The following is a 23,540-nucleotide window of genomic DNA, read 5'->3' as shown; positions in this document are numbered from 1 at the left end:
TCCTATTCATCATTATTGTTTGTTGATGGTGAATAAGTTGTGAAACCCACCCCTGCTTAACCAACCACATCCTTGGGGTCATGTTGACAACCTAACCCAGGATTTGAACCCTCTGAAGTAATCTGTAGAGGGATGGACTCCTATTCATCATTACTGTTTAATAAGTTGTGAAACTGACCCCACCTTTTAAAGGTATGCATTGTCATGGCGATGAAGGGGAGGGTGGAGGTGCGCTAGCCTTGGGTCTCCAGGGGTCAGGGGCAGTCAGTGGGCAGGGAGAGGCCTGGCATACCACACGAGCGTGCTCTAATTGCATGGAGCAGATGATCCCATGCCCGGGCACGGCTGCTTCTCTGTAGAGCACAGATGGACACCGATCCGTTGTTAGTGTGTATTGTAGACGGGGCTTGAGTTAATCACAACGGAGAGTGGCTGTAATCCCCTCACGCCTTTGTGTGGGCGACCCCATAACCACACACACTCATTCTGCTGGGGAAATCTGTCTGATAGGCCTTAAAAAGCTCAGATTAGCGCAGAATTAAAGCATACGCCAGGCACCGACAACCAAACTGAGGCTCACTGCACTCGCACAGAGATCTGGGTCACAGAAACGTTACTGAAAACGTGTTACACACACACACACGCGCACACACGCGCACGCACACACACACACATACAAATACATGATTTGAACTAAATGCGCACACACACACACACACACACACACAGTGTTTATACATATCACAGAAAACCCATGTGTGTATGTTCAATATCTAGGTGACAACAAATGCTTGTGCAGGTGTCAGACTGTGCATGTTGTGGAGTGTTGTTGGAGTCCCCCTCCCTACTCCCTACTCCACCCCCCCTTCTCTCTGTCTATTGATGGGGTGTTGGTGCAGCTGGACCCCCTGTGTGGGGCTGGTCTGTCACTTGGACCTCCAGCCTAAGCAGGTTAATAGCAGTCTGAGTGGCTTTGGGGTGAGCTGCGGGCGGCTGTCGGCTGCTTGTGACAGGGGCTGAAGAGACAAGCAGTGTGTTTGTCCAGCCTTTGCCCTGACTGGGAGGACTGCTGCTGCTACTGCTGCTGAGTGGGATTGTTGGCATGGACGGCCTCTGCACACACACACACACACACACACACACACACACACACACACACACACACACACACACACACACACACACACACACACACACACACACACACACACACACACACATGGAGGCCGGCATGGAGTGGCGAGTTGGAACAGACCACACAGTGGGGGATCATGGGATAGGTTTTCATGAATGAATGAAGTTGTCGGTTGGGTTCATAATGGCTGTTTGTCCCCGCAGTATGGGGCCCTGGCTCGGTGGTTCATTTGAAGGTCATTGTCTCATGCTGACCATGAGTAGCTGATGGGGTCTACTGACTGGGAGGAAGAGGTTTTTTTTCTCTCCTCCATTTTCACACCCACAACTTTTCTCTGTGTCATGCTTTCTCTTTTTCCATCCATATCCTGTCTTCCTCTTCCTTGCTCCCACTCCATGTCTACAACTCAATTTGCCTGCTCATACTTTTTCATCCAGTCACTTCCTCTCTCTCTTTCCCTCACACACACACACACACACACACACACATTCCTGCTACCCCCCTCCCTCCCTCCCCCTCCTCCTCCTCCTCCCTCCTCAGACCACAGCATGTTCAGAGCCACTCTGCTCAAACCACAGTGCTGTAGCGTCCCACAGCAGTCTTTCCCAGAGCCTTCCTCTCTCACTGCCATTCAAGAGTAGTTTCGAAACATCCAGAACTTTGCTTTACAAACTACGCGTCACAAACAAGAGGCAGCTATGGTCCCAGAGAGGTAGGTGGAATTCTAATCATTTGTGGAGTGTGTGCGGAACACTAAGATTCTTGAGTAGTCCTCCTTGCACACTCTCTCCCTGAGGTCTAAGTAGAAACAGATGGGATTTACTGGGATATTCAAACAATTTCTCCACTGCTTTGTCAATGTGGGGGATTTGTGGGGTGGGTAGGGTGATTAGGTGAGTGTTATGAAAGTGTCCTCGTCTTTTTAAAAACATGTCAGAGCTCTGATTGGCTATTGACACAAATTAAAAGGTTGCTGATTGGCCATTTTGTGTTGTCCGAAACGGCATAATTGTCGGTTGACCCCCTGTTGTGGGGGTCGCACTGACACAGAGGTCAGGGATTTAAAGGCACACACAGACGGTCACAAGACAGCCAAAGGGGATGACTCCAACCACATGTTGGAGTCCACTAGAACAACAGGCATTTACTTTGGAAATGTACATAAGATTACTAAATACAGAATAGATTTTCTACATTATTTATTGTATGTAATATTTAGTGAGAAATGTAGTATAGTAACTGATTCAAATGTTTGCCATAGGTCTGTTGTTGGTCTTGTAACTTGTACATTCATGTCAACGCTGTTGTAGAGTAACGCCTCATTCCAATAATAACAGGCACCATTCAGAATCCTCCAAGGAAAAATTTTATGGCAGAACAGACCATCTATACTTCCTTAGTTATACACTCCGCGGCAGAACAGACCATCTATACTTCCTTAGTTATTTACACTCCGCGGCAGATATGAGTATGACTCTGGCTGAGTCATGGCAGCTCACTCTCAAGCATTTGTTTACTGTATGCAATATTTGGTTGCTAACATCCGGAACCTTCTAAAAGGAAATAACAGGGAAGTGGAGTTGACTGAGGCCAGACAGCATCATCGTTTCAGTTTCACCTCAGTTTAACATCATTGATTTCCTCTGCTAAGATATCATGAGATTGTTGACATGCAGTGCTTTTGTATTCACAGTCTGCCCAAACAAATCAGTCCATAGCATTAGACTAATGAAACTAAACACTACCTAGTATCACCCAGCTGTCTTTGCACCAGGCCAAGACTGTCACAGTGTCCTCCGGACGTTTTCTCAGGCAGGGTTGGAATGGCAGCAGCCTCGTAGAGGCATTCCAGCACCCTGTGGACTGGGCCGCTCCGTGAGCTGTCTTTGGCCTCGCTCGGCATTGTGGTCTTGAGGAGGACCAGCCCCTTCCTCCCCGGGGAGCTGGGCTGCATGCTCTGGCTCTGCTGGCTCATTAGTTTCATGATCAGCGTGTGAGGCCGTGTGTGGAGAGCTGAGAGGGAGGCCAGCGTGTGAGGCCGTGTGGAGAGCTGAGAGGGAGGCCAGCGTGTGAGGCCGTGTGGAGAGCTGAGAGGGAGGCCAGCGTGTGAGGCCGTGTGGAGAGTGGTGAGAGGGAGGCCAGTGTGTGAGGCCGTGTGGAGAGTGGTGAGAGAGAGGCCAGTGTGTGAGGCCGTGTGGAGAGTGGTGAGAGAGAGGCCAGTGTGTGAGGCCGTGTGGAGAGTGGTGAGAGGGAGGCCAGCGTGTGGATAGCTGAGAGAGAGGCCGGCGTGTGAGGCTGTGTGGAGAGCTGAGAGAGAGGCCAGCGTGTGAGGCCGTGTGGAGAGTGGTGAGAGGGGAGCCAGCTCCTCGGCGGGAGTTGAGTGTCTGAGGCCTGACTCTCTCTAGGACTCTTGTGTTTGTGGTTCAACAGGCCTGTTTTCAGAGGTGCCAGAAAACTTGGTTTGGTTTGGTTTAACATGATTGACATCCTTCATCTGTTAAATAAAGGCAGGTAAAGACTGCTATTAACTTCTGCTTTTCTATAAGAAGTTGTAGTTAATTTGAGATAGCAGTGAATGAGCCATTCATACTGGATCTATCTTCTAATTCATCCGAATAAGACTGAAGTTCAATCTTTATTTGCATTCACCCTTCATCTTTTTACAGTTGAGCTGTTATCGTGGCTGATTCAGTGTATTCAGTTCAATGTTTCCACTGTGGAGCAAAGTGCTATGTGTGTGTGTGTATGCATTGCCAAGCATTCCATAGTGTGTGTGGGTGTGTTTATGACTTACTCTCTGTCATGCTCCTCCACAGGCCCTCAGGGCTCGACAGCATCCGCGCGGTTGCCATGGCTCCCGTTGCTCAGTGAGGACCACCGCTGCCTCCCACACTATGGTCTGAACTCCACACAGCACAGGCACCAGCATCATGATGGCCTCTGTGGTTGCCAATGGGAACCAAGGCAGCCAATCGCTGGTCCTGAAGGGGGTGGACCCGGAGACATGCATGATCGTCTTCAAGAACCACTGGGCACAGGTGAGAGCATCATCTATATGATCTATACTGAGTGAGACAGCGGAAGTCGAAACAGAACACTGAATGGAGAGAGATTCATTTAAATCAATCATTGATGTGTATTAGACTGCATGGAATACAACTCTTTGTGATCATTGTGTGCATCTTTGTTGAAATTGTGTTTTCCTATAAATGTATGGAGACTCAGGAAACCGGTGCCTATTACTCCAGCAGTCAAAACATCCAGGCCTGGTTTAGCGTGCCAGTTAATCACTAAGCTGTTGATTCATTTGAATCAGGTGTGCTTATACGGGGCAAGAACAGAGTGTGCGGGGCAGGGGCAGGGACTGGGGCAGGGGCAGGGGCAGGGACTGGGGCAGGGGGTGCAACACGCATGACCGCTCTGACCGGGCTGGGACTGGCATCAGTACCAGCCTCATCTGATGAGAAACTAATGATCCCATGTGCCAAGTTGTGTATATGTATGTATGTGTGTGGGGGTGGGGTGGGGTGAAACCCTCCTGGATCCATGCCATGCTTGCCCCATTCCCTCTGTGGATGTTGGCAAGCAGTTCCCTCCTCACTTAGCAGCTGCCCTGAAAGCACTCTGGTCGGCCAGTGCCCCCGAACACAACAGGCTTTGTTTGTGGATAGGAGAGCGCTGACCGCCAAGCCTGAAATTAGACTCCTGACTGAGCCATGGAGAGTGGCGAGTAGCGTAGCGAATTGAAAACAAATCAGCCTGACAGTGCAAATGTGTGCAGGGCAGAGAGGTGGAGGTAGACTACAAATAAGGCTAATGCCACAGTACTGCTTGGAGAGGGGAGAAAGTAAGGGAAAAGTGGGAGAATTTACATGGCCTTTTTTTAGAACTCTGTTTCAATTACTTACTAAACTTTTGTATGAGTAAACTTGCTTAAACTTAATCAAACAAATACATTACCTGGAATGTTTACTAGAGTTGCAGTTACTAGCGTACACACAGATGTGTGGGATGTCATGTGAATCCATTATGTAAAAGTGGGAGAATTTCCTTGGCCTAAAGAATTAAGAATCTTTTTTTTTACTTTTTTTACATTACTTATGAAACTTTTGTATGAGTAAACTACAGCAATAACATGTATATATGCTCAAGCTTGCATTCAATGCAATTGCTTAAACTTAATTAAAACAAATAAATTACCTGGAATGTTTACGAGAGTTGCAGTTACTAGAGTACACACAGATGTAAGTGGGATGTCATGTGAATCCATTATATAAGCCCTTCAGTCAATCAGATTCACATGGGGCCGCAGCAGCAGAGAACATCAATACTCCCACCTATGGAGTCCTGGGATCACATCGTGTTGTGTAACACCTCCCCACCTCCACTTGGTTGTGGTTATAAGTAGTCTCTGGGTCATCTGTTACATTGCCTTGACTTCTGCGAGCACAGCCCGTCTGTCTGTGATGATGGAAGCAGCCTGTGCTAGGAGGAAATGACCTTCAGCTCACAGTGACAGGGAGGGATGAGGCATCAGCCCCCCTTATCTGTCCTGGCTCTCGGCTTCTTCCTGGTCTGGGCGTCCGCTGGCTGACATCACCTGAATGATTACCATGGTAGCAGACTATGGGTTAGACACACTGGGCTTATTGTTGTTTGGGCCCCTGCTTCCTCTTGTCTCTTAGCAGCAGATCTACGATTCTCTGTTGCCATTCGAGTCTGGACAGTTGGAAAGGGAGAGTAACTAGTCATATTGTACATGAAAGTTTGGTTAAACAAACACAAGATGAATACATCCTGTAAGCATAGACTCTGTGCCATTTGAGTCTGAACAGTTGGACAGGGAGAGTAACAGTCATATTGTACATGAAAGTTTGATTAAAAAAACACGAGATAAATATATCCTGTTAGCATAGACTCTGTGCCATTTGAGTCTAGACAGTTGGACAGGGAGAGTAACAGTCATATTGTACATGAAAGTTTGATTAAAAAAACACGAGATAAATATATCCTGTTAGCATAGACTTTGGTGAACAGGGAAACGAGCGAAGAATGGAGGCTCTGTGTCAGTTTAGCATCTGCATTGGTACTGAAACACAGAGAATGTATATGCTGTCATTAACGGCCATTAATCATCTGCATCTAGCTGTCTTTGAAATGCATCATTCATCCTTCTTATGGTTGCTCAGGTAACTGTGTAACTATGCTAGCACTCCACCCAAAGCTACATTAACCCCTAACAATCCCGTCAGTAGAGTTATTCACAGTTTTGTCAACATGGTGCTGGATCTGTTTGATCGGTTTGTTATGTCTAGAAACGGCCCTCTATCTCTATCTCTATTCTCTCTCTCTATCTGTGTTCTACTCAGGGAGTCTTGAATAGTCCATCGTGTCCTTCATGTCAAGGAGGAGATAATGCATGAATGTAGAGTGGGGAGACAATGGTCGTTTAGTAATCGGAAGGTCGCTAGTTCGATTCCCCACTCCTCCTTACCAAGTGTGTAAGTGTCCTTGAGCAAGACAATGAACCCCTAAACTGCTCCTGATGTATAAATGCAATTTCCTTGTAAGTCGCTTTGGATAAAAGCGTCTGCTAAATGACTAAAAGTAAAAAGTAAAAAAGAGTAACACACATGATATGCATTAAGAGTAAATCCAGCACTCGTGTCCTTTCTCTGGTCAGGTGGTGAAGATCTTGGAGAAGCATGACCCCCTGCGCAGTGGTGGAGGAGGCGTGTCGGCCCTGGGGGGGCTCGGCAGCGGGGGGGGCCTGGGTGGCCTGCGCTTTGGGCCCATCCCGGGCGACGAGGCCAGCGCCGTGCAGAACTACGTGGAGCACATGCTCTTCCTGCTGATGGAGGAGGAGTGCGGGCAGGCGGGCGCCATGGGCCCCATCCTGGAGTTCGTGGTGATGGAGAACGTGATGGAGCGCCTGTTCCTCTGGAGCCTGCGCCGCGAGTTCACCGACGACATGAAGCTGGAGCAGCTGAAGATGTACGAGATGCTGGTGGGCCAGGCCCGGCAGCCGCTGCTGCACCACAAGCCCGTGCTGCGGCCGCTCATGATGCTGCTGTCCGCCTGCTCCTCGTCGGCGGGGTCCTCCTCCGCGTCGGCCGCCGCCTCCTCCCCCGCCGTGGAGGCCGAGCTGGTTCTCCTGCTGCACCAGCTGTGCTGCGTGCTGGCCAAGGACCCGTCCGTGCTGGAGCTGTTCTTCCACACCAGCGAGGACCAGGGCGCCGCCAACTTCCTCATCTTCTCCCTGCTCATCCCCTTCATCCACAGGGAGGGGGCCGTGGGCCAGCAGGCCCGGGACGCACTGCTGCTCATCATGGCCCTGTCGGCCGAGAACCACGTGGTGGCCCGGCACATCGCGGAGAACACCTACTTCTGCCCGGTATATTTACATTTACATTTAGTCATTTAGCAGCTAAGCTAAGAGCAATAAAGCCTGGTGTAACCATAAATACTGCTTTTTTTTTTTCAAGAAATAGAAAACGACATAGAAAGAAAAATAAGTGCAGGACTGTTACTGCTTAAGTGCAAGTTAAGCCAAGGTGCCAGTTAGGAAGGGAGGTGCTCTCTGAAGAGTTGGGTAACGCTGAGAATATCTGTACCGCTCACACAGTTGTGTAAATCTTTCCTCTTTCTCTAACTCTCATCTGTCTCAGTCTCTCTCTCGCCTCTGGGGTTAGTCATGATGAAAGAACCGCATAGAACAAGTGCATTGACTCATACATGCTCTGAGCACAATGTGTCCACTCTCACTCATTTAAATGGAAATAGCAATGATCGTCCTTCGCCGCATAGTGTATGTCGTCATTACTTGTGTCTGTGAGTTCTGCTGTTCAATTGACTAGTGTAAGGCCACATAAAACGCGCTGAAGATGTAATTCCATTCGGCGGAAAAGCCTTGCGTGCTCATCACTCATGACCTCGCTGACATCACCTGCACTGAGCCAAGTGCCAGTGGCCAGATTTAGGACACCCCCCCGCACTCCAGATGATTAGGTCTTACGTCACTCCGCTCTGACGGAACACAGCGGCGGGGTATTCAGCTGATCCATATTAAGTGATTACCCACGCCGCAGGAGTAAGCCGGCGTCTGTTTGAGATGGTTATTAGACCTGATGGGCGAGCAGCAGTTCCCCCTGTGTGCCGCAGCTCCATCAGATCCATTACCTGAGACTACATCTGGTTAGAGAACTGTGAGAGACGCCGACTCAAAGTCATTATGAGCACCGGTCGAGTTAATCTTCTCATTTCATCAGTGTATACGTACACAACAGTCCAACACAACAATACCGCTGTAAACATTTCACTCTTAATATAGTCAAAGTGCCATTTCCTAACTGGGTTGATATAGCCCAAAAAAACGTTTTATTCAGAAAGGCGTTTCCTACTTTTTAAAAAACGTTTTATTTCTTTAAGCTATGCTTTTGTTATGAGCTGTTTTTAACTATGTAGCACTCTGAGATTCTGTTTGAATGTAGAGTGCACTACAAATAAAATTAATTATTATTATTATTATTATTATCCTACTGTTGTTGAATGCTGCCTCTCCTGACCTTCTCCTGACCTGCTCCTGACCTTCTCCTGACCTGCTCCTGTGTGTGTGTGCTCTCAGGTGCTGGCCACTGGTCTGAGTGGCCTCTACTCCTCTCTGCCCACTAAGCTGGAGGATCGCAGTGAAGAGTGGCACTGCCTACACAGGGAGGACTGGCAACAGATGCCCTTTCTTGTGCAGTTCCTAAACTCCCTCGAATTCTGCAATGCTGTCATCCAGGTCAGGGTTGTTTCTTAAACATTGCTTTCAGTTTCAGTTTGTTTATTTGTTGAAGAGGGACAGTGTACATTAATAAACATTTGAATGTAAATGTACCCAATTGTAGCCAAAAGGCTAGTTTCCATTGGCAGTCCCCCTGCCAGAGTGATAATGGCTAAACGTTAACTTCACTTTACCTGCTTTAGACATTTGAAATGAATTCCCAGAATGCTTCACAGCCTCAGCCATTAAGACCACTCTTAAGTTCTCCTAAGACAGCTGTAGTGTATTTGTTTGACCCCCCCTCTTTTGTTGGTTCTAGGTGGCGCATCCTTCCATAAGAGATCAACTGCTGGAGTATATCTATAATGGCTTCCTGGTACCTGTCCTGGCCCCAGCTCTGCACAAGGTCAGCATTTAGCTTTGAGCTGCCACCAGACCTCAGAGCGCTATAGTAACGCGACCTATTAGCCCCCGCGACATATTAGCCCCCACACAACACTATCTTATACACTTCAATACGCTGTATATGTGCCATTTTTGCTACAAAGCTAATTTAAATACCCTTTTTGGGCAGGGACTTACGTTTTCCGAAATCCGCGATCATGGTTGGCAGTTAAGTTACGTGTACCAGTGCGTGGGGGCTAATCGGTCGGGCTACGATAGTCCTGTAAAGTACTGAGAAGGTGAAACACTTACACAACAGCTATCATAAACGCCGCTCTGTGTGCATTGTTCTAGTTGACTCTGGAGGAGGTGATGACCACCACGGCCTACCTGGACTTGTTCCTAAGGAGCGTGTCTGAACCAGCTCTCCTGCAGACCTTCCTCAGCTTCATCCTGCTCCATCGCCATGACAACGTCCACATCCTGGACACCTTGGTCAGCCGCATCAATGTGCCTTTCCAAGTAAGTCCACAACACGGTCACCTTCATTCTACCTATCCATGAAGTATTAGCTCCATCAACCAACAACCGACAATGCGCCCACGTACTGTGGATTTCATGTTTTTGCTTGTGAACACACACTGGCATTACCCACTGGCTATAAAGGACAGACATTTGTTTGACTTCATGTCTCAACCTGTGTGTCGTTGGGTAAACTCAGTGAGATATAGGCAGAGCCTCTGGGTTAGCTGGAATAATATTAGAAATGTCAGAATCAAAAGAGCCAAGGCTGTCTGTCTGACAGGGTAGCTACCTTAGTGTCTAATAAAGCACAACAACCTCCATAGAAAAGCGATTTCGTTTTTTTTTTAAGGCAAACATGTAAATAAGTGCCATTCTGTTTAAACATCTTTTGGGGATCTTTTGAAAGGTGACTTGAGTTGAATTGCTACCATTCTGCCTCAGATATTGAGCACATTCACCTCTACAGTAGCTCATCATCACCATAGTTCACCATAAATTATTGAAAATCTTTTGAAATGATTCACATCATACGCTTCTACAGTTAAGCCTCTAGAATGTCCCTTATTGGTCAGACGGGAGTTCAGTGATGTCAGTGGCCTTCCCTGAGTTTGGAGAACAATGGCTTGATAATGCTTGGTCAATAACATCTCAGGGCTCCTAAGGAACGACTGAAGGAGTCTATCAATGATCTCTAGATCTGTTTGTTGGCAGAACAGGATGCTCAACCAAAGAGCTCATTAAGAGAGGAAGTCCTCATGAACTCAGCCCTAAACATCCTCTTGGGCAGATCCAGATATAGTTTCTGAAACAAAACTGCACCTCCAGAAGAATGTATTTGTGTATTTATTCAACACACTTAACTGCTAGAATGAAGTCTATCTTTTATAATGGTTTAATGTGTGAAATTGTTGCTAATGGAGGGCCAGGTCTTCTCCTAATGTCTCTTTTGGACTGCTGTTTATCTGTTGTTTGTAATGCGCCTCTTTCCTTCTAGTTGGGGACTGTATCCTTGGCCTTGTTCCGCACTCTGATTGGCTTGTACTGTGAGGACGTCATGCTACAGCTCATATTAAGGTGAGCCTGTTTGTCATTCTTACCAATTATTGCACAAATGTGTAGTCTATAAAATGTGTATACCAGTTGAATAGGTCTGTATGTTAACGTTCTGCTATTATAACTTGCATAGGAATGTTGTAGCTAATAACCCACTGTTGTCTGTGCACCCAGCCTGTGTGATTGAACAGTTTCAAAACAAGCTTAGCCGATCACCAGTAACAAGTCTGGAAAAGAGCCTGCTAGCCTCATTCAGAATGCCTCCGCTGTGCTGTGTGAATTTAGGCCATCTGACTAATGCACTCACAGACATCTTTGAAGCCCTTTGTAGAGATCCCAATAGAACTGTGTTTGAGGTTGTCAAGCCTCAGGGGTTCTTTCTAGGCTTTGGTGTGGAGTTTTCAGTCTGTACTTCTCTGTTTGCAACCTGCATGGTTTCATGTCCCACAGTGGGTTTGAACCTGCAGACTGGAGCCTAGTCACTGGCCATGCCTGCTGTGCTCAGCAGTACCCTCATGATCATAGACATCATATAGGTAGACGCCCCTTTCGGCCTTGGACCGCGTAAATCGTCGGCGCCATCTTCCTAGAGGAGCTATTTCGTCATCGGAGTGAAGATGCCTACTTCATGCGCCGCTTGGGGGTGCACTACCATAGACATCATATCTATATGATGTCTATGCTCATGTGGGTCTCTCTAATGTGCTTGGCTCTGCTGTCTGTCTGTGCAGGTACCCATGCCTGCTGTGCTCAGCTGTACCCTCATGTGGGTCTCTCTAATGTGCTTGGCTCTGCTGTCTGTCTGTGCTGGTACCCATGCCTGCTGTGCTCAGCTGTACCCTCATGTGGGTCTCTCTAATGTGCCTGGCTCTGCTGTCTGTCTGTGCAGGTACCTGGTCCCATGCAATCACATGATGCTGAGCCAGCGCGCGGTCCTGAGGGAAAGGGACTGCTACTCGGTCTCAGCCGCTAAGTTCCTGTCCCTCACGCCCTCCTGCTGTTCCCCAGACGTCATCCCTCCACCCCTCCGACAGCTGGAGGGAGTGATGTGGTCCAAGGCTGGAGATGCTCACTGTGGAGATATGGGTAAGAAAGAGGGGGAAGGCTGGTAGATAAAGGCGAATGAAAGAAAGAAACAGCCTTCTACTGATTTCACTTGAAAATAGACTGTTGTTGTGGCTACATTTTCATTTATTCATTTAGCAGACGCTTTTATCCAAAATATGTATACACATTTTCACTGATGGCACACTGCACATCAGGAGCAATTAGGGGTTCAGTGTCTTGCTCAGGGACATTTCGACAGGGAATCGAACTAGCAACCTTCTGATTGCCAAACGAATTCTCTACCTCCTGTACCACTGTTGTTGTGGCTATGGCTGTGTTTGGGTGCCACGAGGGATTTAGGTCAAGGGGTAGATGATCTGCTATTAAGTGGTTCAAAATAGTTGATTTGGATTGCTTGTAGAATCTTATTGAAGGGATTGGTATTGGGTAGACTAAACAGGCACGTAGGACTTGATCCAAATCTGTGTGGGTTTTTAACCACAGTGGCGTTTCCTGTGATAATCTGAGTCAAGAAGGTGCCTAGCACCAAATTAAATCTCTTGCTGTTGCAAGACTTTTTCATCAGACTTAGTGGGTAATATATGCAAATGCAGTCTGTAAACAACACGGTGTGCTTGATTATTACAGCCTGATGAAAATGATTTAGCTATTTCTCTGTCTCCCTTATCACTGTTCATATGCCAGTTACTTTCGAAATTAATTATTTATTTTCACTTTTTTGAGTGGAAATTCACTTTTCATTGTGTAGCTGATATAAGCTTATTGGGGCCAGTTTTACAATACAGTTTTACAATTATTAGGTTTCCTCCGGTAGGAGGTAACCTATTGTTATTGTAGGCTTTCCTATTATTAGGTTTCCTCCGGTAGGAGGTAACCTATTGTTATTGTAGGCTTTCTTATTATGTTGCTGCAATGGGAGTCAATGGCAGCCCATAGAACCATATGGTAACTTTTTGTGAAATTTGGCACACTCATTAAGGACAGTCCCTTCTTCATTCACACCAAGTTTCATGGCTCTCATTACACCACTCTAGCGCCACCAACAGGGCAAAGTTGGACTTTTGTAACACACACAACTTTTGAACCGTATGACCGATTTTCAAAAATGAGGTACCATTGGATTCCCTGAATCAAGACGAATTAAACCCACCCCTTGGCGTCGATTTCCGGTTATATAGATTTTCCACTATTTCCGGTTTTATCAAAAAACTTTGAAAGCCTTCTCCTCCTACAATTTTTGGCAAATCTTCTTCAAAATCACCAGAGATGATCTTCAGACCTAGCCTCACAAAAGTTATGGAAATAATTTTGATCCTCACAACCGTTTGTCCGGTACAGCCACTCAAATTCAGCAGAAAAGCAGCCAAACAGGAAGTGAAGTCATATGTCAGCAAATATTTAAGTGAAATTAACGCAACAGGATGTGTTTAATTCGTCTTGATCCAGGGAATCCAATGGTACCTCATTTCTGAAAATCGGTCCTGCGGTTCAAAAGTTGCGTGTGTTAGCACAAGTCCAACTTTGTCCCGTTGGTGGCGCTAGAGTGGTATAATGAGAGACATGAAACTTTGCATGAATAAAGAAGGGACTGTCCTTAATGATTGTTCCAAATTTCACAAAAAGTTACCATATGGTTTGTCCGGTTCATCCACTCAAATTCAGCAGAAAAGCAGCCAAACAGGAAGTGAAGTCATATCTCAGCTAATCTTTGAGATATCACCACCAAACTGGTATGTCACTTGGAAGACACCACAACATGTTCCCATGTGCAAAGGCAACTTCATATCTTGAAAAATGATTGATATAAAGCAAATTGGATACATTGTTAACGCTAAAATAATGCTTTACACATCTGCATGTCAAAAAGTGAAACTCTGATTCAATCACAAGTTCATATGAAGACACTTGGGAATGTTTAGTACACAAATCTGAAAAAAAGTTGACTGTAAGGTGAAAAGTGGATTTTTGGTGAATATTTGAAACATGCCTGCTTGACTACTTGCTAGGGTGGTTCTCTATAGAATGTCTCTCTGTCTCCTCATCCGCGCGGCTCCTAAATCTCACACACGCAGTCTCCCCTTAACACACGCGCAGGCTTTGTTTTACGCACACACATTCTCACTGACACACAGCTTGCTGTCACACTCATACATTCTCACAGACACACAGGGTAAGCGCACACACACAACCTCCACTCAGTCTAAACTTCAAGGCAAAAGCATTGTAAATGTTGGATTTGAAATGTAATATCCCATTGGCAAGTCTGCAGCATGGATTTTCTATACAGTGACAAATGTTTTTTTTTTCCCTGGTTCGCAATGTTTGAAGGAGGAAACCGCCATCGCTGCTTGCAGCTATATTTATTATGTTGCTGCAATGGGAGTCAATGGCAGCCCCTAGAACCATATGGTAACTTTTTGTGAAATTTGGCACACTCATTAAGGACAGTCCCTTCTTTATTCACACCAAGTTTCATGGCTCTCATTACACCACTCTAGCGCCACCAACAGGGCAAAGTTGGACTTTTGTAACACACGCAACTTTTGAACCGTATGACCGATTTTCAAAAATGAGGTACCATTTCATTCCCTGAATCAAAACGAATTAAACCCACCCCTTGGCGTCGATTTCCGGTTATATAGATTTTCCGCTATTTCCGGTTTTATCAAAAAACTTTGAAAGCCTTCTCCTCCTACAATTTTTGGCAAATCTTCTTCAAAATCACCAGAGATGATCTTCAGACCTAGCCTCACAAAAGTTATGGAAATAATTGTGATCCTCACAACCGTTTGTCCGGTACAGCCACTCAAATTCAGCTGAAAAGCGGCCAAACAGGAAGTGAAGTCATATGTCAGCAAATATTTGAGTGAAATTTACGCCATAGGGTGTTTTAGTTCGTCTTGATCCAGGGAATCCAATGTTACCTCATTTTTGAAAATCGGTCATACGGTTCAAAAGTTGCGTGTGTTAACACAAGTCCAACTTTGACCCGTTGGTGGCGCTAGAGTGGTATAATGAGAGACATGAAACTTTGTATGAATAAAGAAGAGACTGTCTTTAATGATTGTGCCAAATTTCACAAAAAGTTACCATATGGTTTGTCCGGTACAGCCACTCAAATTCAGCAGAAAAGCGGTCAAACAGGAAGTGAAGTCATATCTCAGCTAATCTTTGAGATATCAACACCAAACTGGTATATCACTTGGATGACACTACACTTTGTTCCCATGTGCAAAGGCAACTTCATATCTTGAAAAATGATTGACATAAAGCAAATTGGATACATTGTTAACGCTTAAATAATGCTTTACACATCTGCAGGTCAAAAAGTGAAACTCTGATTCAATCACAAGTTCATATGAAGACACTTGAGAATGTTTAGTACACAAATCTGAAAAAAAGTTGACTGTAAGATGAAAAGTAGATTTTTGGTGAATATTTGAAACATGCATGCTTGACTACTTGCTAGGGTGGTTCTCTATGTCTCTCTGTCTCCTCATCCGCACGGCTCCTAAATCTCACACACACAGTCTCCCCTTAACACACGCGCAGGCTTTGTTTTACGCACACACATTCTCACAGACACACAGCTTGCTGTCACACACATACATTCTCACAGACACACAGGGTAAGCGCACACACACAACCTCCACTCAGTCTTAACTTCAAGGCAAAAGCATTGTAAATGTTGGATTTGAAATGTAATATCCCATTGGCAAGTCTGCAGCATGGATTTTTCTATACAGTGACAAATTGTCACAAAATTTCATTTTTCCCTTGTTCGCAATGTTTGAAGGAGGAAACCGCCATCGCTGCTTGCAGCTATATTTACATTATTGCATTTCTTTCTCCCAGAGACCGACGAGGACTGCTCTCATGTAGATAGCTCAGGTCACTCCTGTGTGATTGGCTCTGAGATCTACATGGACGTGAGCTACCTGCATTACCTGTACGACGCCCGCGGTGGGATCAGCAGGTGCATCCGTGCCTGTCAGGTGTGGTCGGCACCTTACGATGGCGAGAAACCCCCACCTGAGGAGTACCAGCCCAGCACCCTCGAGGACGCGGTCAGGCCCCGCGCACCGACGCTCTCTCGGAAGCCTCCTCCCCCCCCACAGAGAGCCCCCCGTCAAGACCCCCAGAGGGAGTCCCCCGCCGCCCCCAACCTACTGGAGCTGGAGTGGGATGACAGTTATGACGCGGGTGCCGCTCAGCCCCCAGCAGAGCCAGAGGTCACTAAACCCATCCCCGTCGAGCCCCCGAAACACATCCAGGAGCTTAGGAAAAACGCTATCATGCTTATCAAGGGCTCCTACATAGAGGAGTCAGATTTCCAAAACGATGTCATGGTGTACAACCTCGTGGCACAAAAGGATGCTAGCGACCCCGTCGAACTGCCTAAAGCTGTGAACACAACACCTGCTGCGGACAAGCAAACTCATTCAGGAGTTCCATCAGCTGTCTCAACTACTCACCAGCTAGCACAGACCTGTCAGGACGGTGATGGGCCAATCAGTAACGGCCTGAGCCTCTCCCCTCTCCACAGTGCTGAGGAGGAGGATCAGGGCAAACCCAGTTTACAGGCCGACTCCAACTTGGCCGGTGAAGAGCTTCTGGCCCAGTACGAAGAGCTCATTCGGACCCTGGGGATGGAGGCGGGGAGCCCCATTAGAGCAGACAAGGAGTTTCAGCAGCCCATTACTCCCATGGAGGAGGACAAGGAGGAAGAGGAGGAGGAAGTGGACTTTAACTCCTTTTCCCCTGAAACTCCAGAGGCGGAGAAGACCCCCTCACCGTTTGCAACCAAGCCCCGCAGTGGGAGCAGGACCCACGGGGTGCCCTTCACTGGTAAACACATGAAGTGTCCATTTCTAGTATAGTTTTCCTCGCATGTGAGTATGAGCTCACATTGAAGCATAGTAAAAAATGTAATTAAATAATAGAAAATGAAAACAGTCACAACAGTTAAGGCAGTAACATCTTCAGTATATGAAGTAGTCATAATATGCCCGTGTGTTTAGAGTGTGCAGTATTTGTGTTGATTTGCTGGTGTGCCTGACCCCAGTTGATCTCCATCTCAGGACCGTTTGTGAGCGTGCTGCTGTCGCGGCTGGAGAACATGCTGGATAACTCGCTGCACGTCAACCTGCTCCTCACGGGCATCCTGGCTCAGCTGGCCACCTACCCCCAGCCCATCCTGCGCTCCTTCCTCCTCAACACCACCGTGGTGCTCCAGCCCAGCGTCCACTCCCTCTACCAGGTGAAGTGATAAACTTGATGTGGGGACAGTGGTACAGGAGGCAGAGAAGTCGTTTAGTAATCAGAAGGTTGCTAGGTCAATACCCTGTCGTAGCGTCCTTGAGCAAGACACTGAACCCCTAATTGCTTCTGATCTACCAGGTGAACATTGTCATTTAGTCATTTAGCAGACACTTTTATCCAAAGCGACCTACAAGGATGAGTATACATTTGACATTTACACCGATGGCACACCGCACATCAGGAGCAATTGGGGGGTTCAGTGTCTTGCTCAAGGACACCTTAACAGGGAATTGAACTAGCAACCTTCTGATTACCAAACGACTTCTCTACTGTACCACTGTCGCCACCGCCGAACTCATAAACTAGATGTGATCAGTGAGAAAGACCACCACTACCATAGCGTGTCAACATGCTTTTGAATCAGGCCCTGGGAAACACAGTGAATATTACACCTGCTGAGTCTAATGGCCTGTCTGTCTGACTGAGGATGTCTCACTCTCTAAAGTGATTCCATCTTTGTATGGATGTGTCTGTGCTGATCAGTGGCTCTGTAAAAGTTCACTCGTGTCTTCAGTTTTCCCATTTTGTGCTCGATTCCTTTCGTGATCCATAATCTGCCTATCACAGGGCTTTTCACAAGCCCGTGAGATCTGCTGTGTAGTTTGTACTGGCTCAGAGTCACCTTCAGAGAACAGCCAGTGCTCTGCTCTGCTCAGTCAGTAGTACTTTGTCGACACTGAGGTGAGAGGAGAAGGAGAAAAAAAAACAGCTGTCTGCTCGGTTTTGTTTTGAGATCGTCTGAATTCCTCAGAGTCGACTCAAACCCAGCCAGCCAATGAACCCGTATGTCTCCGGAGTTCTGTGACAGGCGCCATCCCAGAAATCCTTACAAATGGCTCCCCCATGCGCCCTTCACAATAGAGCGAGGCTCCAGAGAGACGTTCCAGAGGAGCTCCTTTAGTGTTCTCCCATGCATAATTAAAAATGGCATGTAAACAAATAAATCAAATAGCAGGGGGCTGCCTGCCTGATGGAAAGCCTGCAATAAAATGAGAGTGAGAGCTTCATAAGATGAGTTGAAATATCCTTTGACAGATACATGCTGTGTAGTGTTTGGGGGATGAGAATGATGCACATAAACTTTTTTTTTTTTCTGGTGTTTGGCCCAGTACATGTCCAGGAGACCACATGTTACCTGTTTTGCCTGCAATTAAATATGTGCTGGGTTGTGTGTGTGATTCCAGGTCCTGGCCTCTGTGAAGAATCAGATTGATCAGCTTGCAATGACGCGGAAGGACTTAGCGGAACTGCTGACAGCTGCCCAGCACTCCCTACTGGCCAGAGAGAGTTCACTCTGGGGTCAAGGCAAGTTTATTATTAGTCAGCTTCTTGCCTCTACATGTTGTGGACTATGTAATCAGTGTTACTCATCATGGTGTACCTAGCATTGGTAACTAGGTTATGACGACTTCTCGATTTGGTCCACCAGATGGTCATGTCAACAGACCATTGGGAATGCAGGCAGCTCAGTACTGTTCGCAGACATTCTTATTGGTGTTCATTGTTGTATCTGAGTTGTTTTAAGTTTGGGGACTGTGTTGTCTGTGCTGTTTGCCCGTGTTAGGTCTTACCCGCTTTTTGGCCCTAACGTACATATGTGAATTCAGACGGAAGTAGTCGATTATTCCCTTTGTCTGCATCTAAAAAAACTGTAATCATCCTTAGGTTTAGTCATTTTTTGAGTTTCATGAATACGTAATGAGGTCAATATACAGTATATTTAGTTAATATTAAAGAAGCATGATCATTCTTCTCTATATATTAGAATTCTGCTATATATAATACAATTATTCTGTATATATTTAAATTATTCTGAATGTGAAAACAAAATATGGTTGCATTTATGTGGCTTATACGTCTATGAAAACCAGAAGTAGTTTGTATTGAACAGTTTGTCTCAATATGAAGATCCTTGCTGGTTTGAATGTTTTCTTTATGCCTTCCCTGTTGGTGCTCTTGAAAGGCTGACTTATACTCTCATGCTCTCAAAGGCTGACTTATACTCTCATGCTCTCAAAGGCTGACTTATACTCTCATGCTCTCAAAGGCTGACTTATACTCTCATGCTCTCAAAGGCTGACTAATACTCTCATGCTCTCAAAGGCTGACTTATACTCTCATGCTCTCAAAGGCTGACTTATACTCTCATGCTCTCAAAGGCTGACTTATACTCTCATGCTTCCACTATTTATCTCATAATATCACTGCTATAAGTCACAACCGTCTGCTCTGCATTCAATATTCATGAAGACTTTCTATGAGCACGCATTAGGGGGAGCACTCGTCAGATGTACTCTCGTCTGAAATGTTGTCTATATGCTGTTGATTTCACACTTGGCTGCTCTCTAGGAAGAGAACAGCATGATCACTGATATCATAAAATCGTATCGTAACCGTGTTAATTATCGGACGACGTGTGTTATCGGCGAACGTTTGCGTTGTCATGTGAATCCATTATTAAACTAGAGTTATAGATTGTTAATCCATTATTACACTTAGCATTTTGATTGTTTAACAGAATGGCGGATGTTTGACACTGGCATAGGGACGCTACTGTCCTTAATCATACGGTTTGTGCTTGTGTAAATCCACGCACATGTGAAGTATAATAAAAGTATGAAATTCCTGAAAGAAATTATCTCCCTGTCTAAGCCACTCATTCGTCTGGTTTTGACCCACAGATGTGCAACCAGATCCTCACGCTTTGGAGAACGGGGATGGAGGACGAGCAAAGCACCCTGTGGCCCAGCCCAAGACCATCCTGCCAGCCAACCGCACCGAGGTTTACGGCACCGTCCTTTACACCGAGTTCCTCAAAGAGCTGGCGGCCATTGCCCAGGAGCATACCATCCTCTCCCATCTCCCCATGGAGGAGTAACCGAGGTGTACGGCACTGTCCTTTACATCGAGTTCCTCAAAGAGCTGGCGGCCATTGCCCAGGAGCACTCCATCCTCTCCCATCTCCCCATGGAGGAGTAACCTTGGCCTCTGAGGGGCATGATGGAAACACGCGTGTTAGACAGAAACCCCCGGAACATCGGAACATTCTCAGACGTCTTAAGAACCATTTGCTGACGAGCTTCTCATTCATCTCTGCACGACTAGATGTGAAGATACCTCTTGGATGGATAATTAACTTCTTTTAATCTCTTTTTAAAATGTTTTAAAAAGTGACTATTGAAAGTCAATGTGTTGTTTTGCTCATAAACCATAAAAAAAAAAAAAACGTTTGAACCATTCCCTTTCATCTGGAAATATCTGATCAGTACCCTTAGTGGCTTACCAGCTCGTGAACAATCCTATGCAACGTGTCTTATGCACAAGCCATCCCGTCATTCATGTGTATACACAGAAGGTGACCTACATTGGTGGCCTCCTCCACCCTTTAGGGGAAACTGAACACCAGTTAACAGGACTGAAACAGGAGACTCGCAGGACAAGACCAAAGACGGAGGGACAGTTCGTGGGCAATGCAGTAAGGGGTTAGGGATGGCCCTGACCATTTTCACTTGTTTGCACGTGGAAAATATGATTAGTAACTCAAATGATGGGTGTCATGGAGGGTGGATTCAATGGGGTTGTGGTACACTGCTTATTGTGGCCTTACAGTATGAGACTGTTTGTGCCTCATTTGCTCAGAAGAGCGAGTGGACAACACTGCTGCCTACATTTGATGCAATTCCTTTTAAACACAGTGGTTCTTCCCTGGCTTTTAATGTCACATTGCTGTTTTTTTGGAGCCTTACAGGCCAAGGCTAACTGCAGAGGACATTTATTCCTGGAGTCCAAAGTCTTTGCACGCAATCTTACACTGAAAGGGTGATTTAATCATTTGTACTCACTGGATTTGAATTGTTTCAATTTTCTTGAATCAGTTCAGGTGTGTTTTTGTCTGTTAATATTTTTAGTTTGCTTGCTTGACAATCTGAATTTATTCTCTTGTGAGCCTGGTGAGTTAGGATAAAAGTTCAATATATTTTTTTTGGTTGAGTTCTGTGACGGTACACGGCGTGTAGGAAGACCATTGTATGCGTCACATACTGTCATACTGGTGTTCCTGGCCTCACACAAACAATGGCCTGTGGGAGGGTGGCCTCACCTGTTCGTTTTTGAAAAGTGTGAACACAATGATTTCATTCAAATGTCAGCTTACTTAACTGTGTCTACTGACACACAATACTTTTTTTTTTTTATTTTTTTTTTAAGAGAAATTGGCTAGCCACAGTGCATTACTGATGCTGAACTCAGAAGTGGACATTCTTAATTCTACTGAGGTTGTCAGCCTGATGAAAATAGACAGTACCTCAATGAGTGTCATCGCTCATCAGTCTCCATTTCACTACCCCACAGCAAGTAAACATATCATATGGCACAATCTACACGTGTCCCAAATCAACATCCAAGCCTTACTCCATAGCAGACTTAAATCACACATGTATGTACATTGTGGAAGTCGTTTTAATACAAACAGGAGACATGTTTTAAATTGATATTTTAACAGGTTATTTAGTATATACTGTGTACTGTATTGTTTATTTTTCTGATGGGGGTGGGTATTTAAACCATTTTGTAGAAAGAGATTCTATTGCCATATTTTTTCACTGAAGTTGTCTGGAAGTTCTGCATATTTCTGCCTGTCATTTCTATTTAAGTTGACGTATCTGTATGTGTTAATGTATGTATGTTGTAGGTATACGTTTGCATGCCTTTGTGTCTGGAGACAAGTTTCCACCACACAAGCACAATTCACATTGACGGAGGGAATTCCTGTTGAAATAATCCTGCATGGAGTATGTTGTAATATCACAGGACAGTGAACTGAAGTGCCCCTAAGGCTCAAAACACTTGCCTTGATTTTGGAGGATCTTATTTTACAATTCTGCATATTACATACAGGTGTGTCATAATTGTAAAACGAAAGATTTGTTTTGTCATAATTAGTTTGTTACAATGTTTCACCGGAAAGTTGCAGGCTGGACACCATGCTTGCTGTAGGAACCAAATGCTGTGGTATAATGACCATAGAACTAGCCTCAGTGGAGGGCATGAACCCAAAGATATTTATAAACGAGCATAGGGTCAAGGCTTTGTGTTTGTGTGGAGTACTTGATGCAATGTTCTTGTGCATTCAGCATCACAGTACAGTTAGTCTCCTAAAGGTATCATCCTTAATTAACAACTGGTAATGTTATCATTTCTTGCCATCTTCCTTTTCTGGTGTACAGATGAGGCTCTGTTAACACCCATGTTTGATTGTTCATTTGAAGCCCATGTTTCCCTCTCCCTTGTAGCTTCTTATGTCCCCATTCTATGTGTTTTCCTGTTTTGATTGTGTTTGAATGCATGCACGTATGTATGATGTCTTCATTAAATAACTCTTATCTTAGTTGTTCTGTATTTGTTTCTTCTACTGACAACCTGTCCTTTGCCAAGGAAATAACAGGAAGAGGATATAAGCATACTTAATATGCTTAGATAATAATATACTTTATATGAATAGATAATGGCTCCCCAATAAAACAAGTAGTTTTCACTGACGTGTACTTAAAGTGATGGAGGTGAAACACTGAAAGAACTTAAGTTCAGTGTCTTGTGCAGATATTGGTCACCAATAGTGGCCCAAGAGGGATTTGATTGTGCTGGAAGTGGAGAGCTGCCCTTATTTGGCCCTGTGTTCCACTCAGTACAGTACATTAGTCCCTTTCATTCAGACGGAGGCTTTTGTTGAAAACTGGGTCTCTCCTCAGGACTTTGGTTATGGCTCTGGAGCAGCCTCGTCCCCAGCAGCCATCCAAACCTTTTCTTTCCTCCGGTCAGATAGGCCATTATCTGTTATTCACACGGACCTTGTTGATTATTACATGCAGTCGCTCTTTAAGGGAAATGACCTGTGATGTAATGACAGAAAGTTGTTCATGGGGAAAAGGCCTTTTTATCAAAACAGAGCCTTTTTTTTTTTACTATTTGACCTAATTATAAGGCTCTTTTGAACCTTGTCAGACAAATCAAGCCGTTTTCTACATGGCCGTATGCCCTAGAAGATGCCAAAAGATAACATCAGACTTTCCATCACTCTTGCTTGAATGGAGAACCAGTTGTGTATACTAGTCTGAACTACTAAGTACATTTGAAAATAGTGTTGCACCGATGCCATTTTTTGGCTCCGATACCGATACCGATACCTGGCTGTGCAGTATCGGCCGATACCGATACCATACCGATACCACTCTGTTTGAAATTTGAAAAATATTTTTTTTTTTTTTTTTATCAATGGTTTGGTCCCATGTA

At 45.5% G+C, this 23,540-nt stretch overlaps 1 protein-coding gene across 2 annotated transcripts in view; it reads left to right on the top strand.

Annotated features, from left to right (window-relative positions):
• The window catches only part of fhip1aa (FHF complex subunit HOOK interacting protein 1Aa), a 32,347-nt gene extending 9,715 nt beyond the window's left edge, over positions 1–22,632 (top strand). The window contains exons 2-12 of one of the 2 annotated variants that reach the window (XM_080859757.1): positions 3,952–4,173; positions 6,819–7,529; positions 8,760–8,918; positions 9,220–9,306; positions 9,639–9,806; positions 10,804–10,883; positions 11,752–11,948; positions 15,786–16,778; positions 17,012–17,190; positions 18,437–18,557; positions 19,934–22,632. In XM_080859757.1, coding sequence (XP_080715883.1) covers positions 4,066–4,173; positions 6,819–7,529; positions 8,760–8,918; positions 9,220–9,306; positions 9,639–9,806; positions 10,804–10,883; positions 11,752–11,948; positions 15,786–16,778; positions 17,012–17,190; positions 18,437–18,557; positions 19,934–20,130 — 3,000 coding nt within the window. In that variant the 5' untranslated portion in view covers positions 3,952–4,065 and the 3' untranslated portion in view covers positions 20,131–22,632. Of the gene's footprint in view, positions 1–3,951; positions 4,174–6,818; positions 7,530–8,759; positions 8,919–9,219; positions 9,307–9,638; positions 9,807–10,803; positions 10,884–11,751; positions 11,949–15,785; positions 16,823–17,011; positions 17,191–18,436; positions 18,558–19,933 lie in introns of those variants that run through there. The other variant, XM_080859758.1, reaches the window with a different exon arrangement.
• Positions 22,633–23,540: the final 908 nt, after the last annotated feature.

Source organism: Sprattus sprattus, assembly GCF_963457725.1.
Source record: "Sprattus sprattus genome assembly, chromosome: 20".
NCBI lineage: Eukaryota > Metazoa > Chordata > Actinopteri > Clupeiformes > Clupeidae > Sprattus > Sprattus sprattus.
The sequence above is the reverse complement of the archived record's forward strand: the minus strand, read 5'-3'. Positions and strand labels throughout refer to the sequence as shown.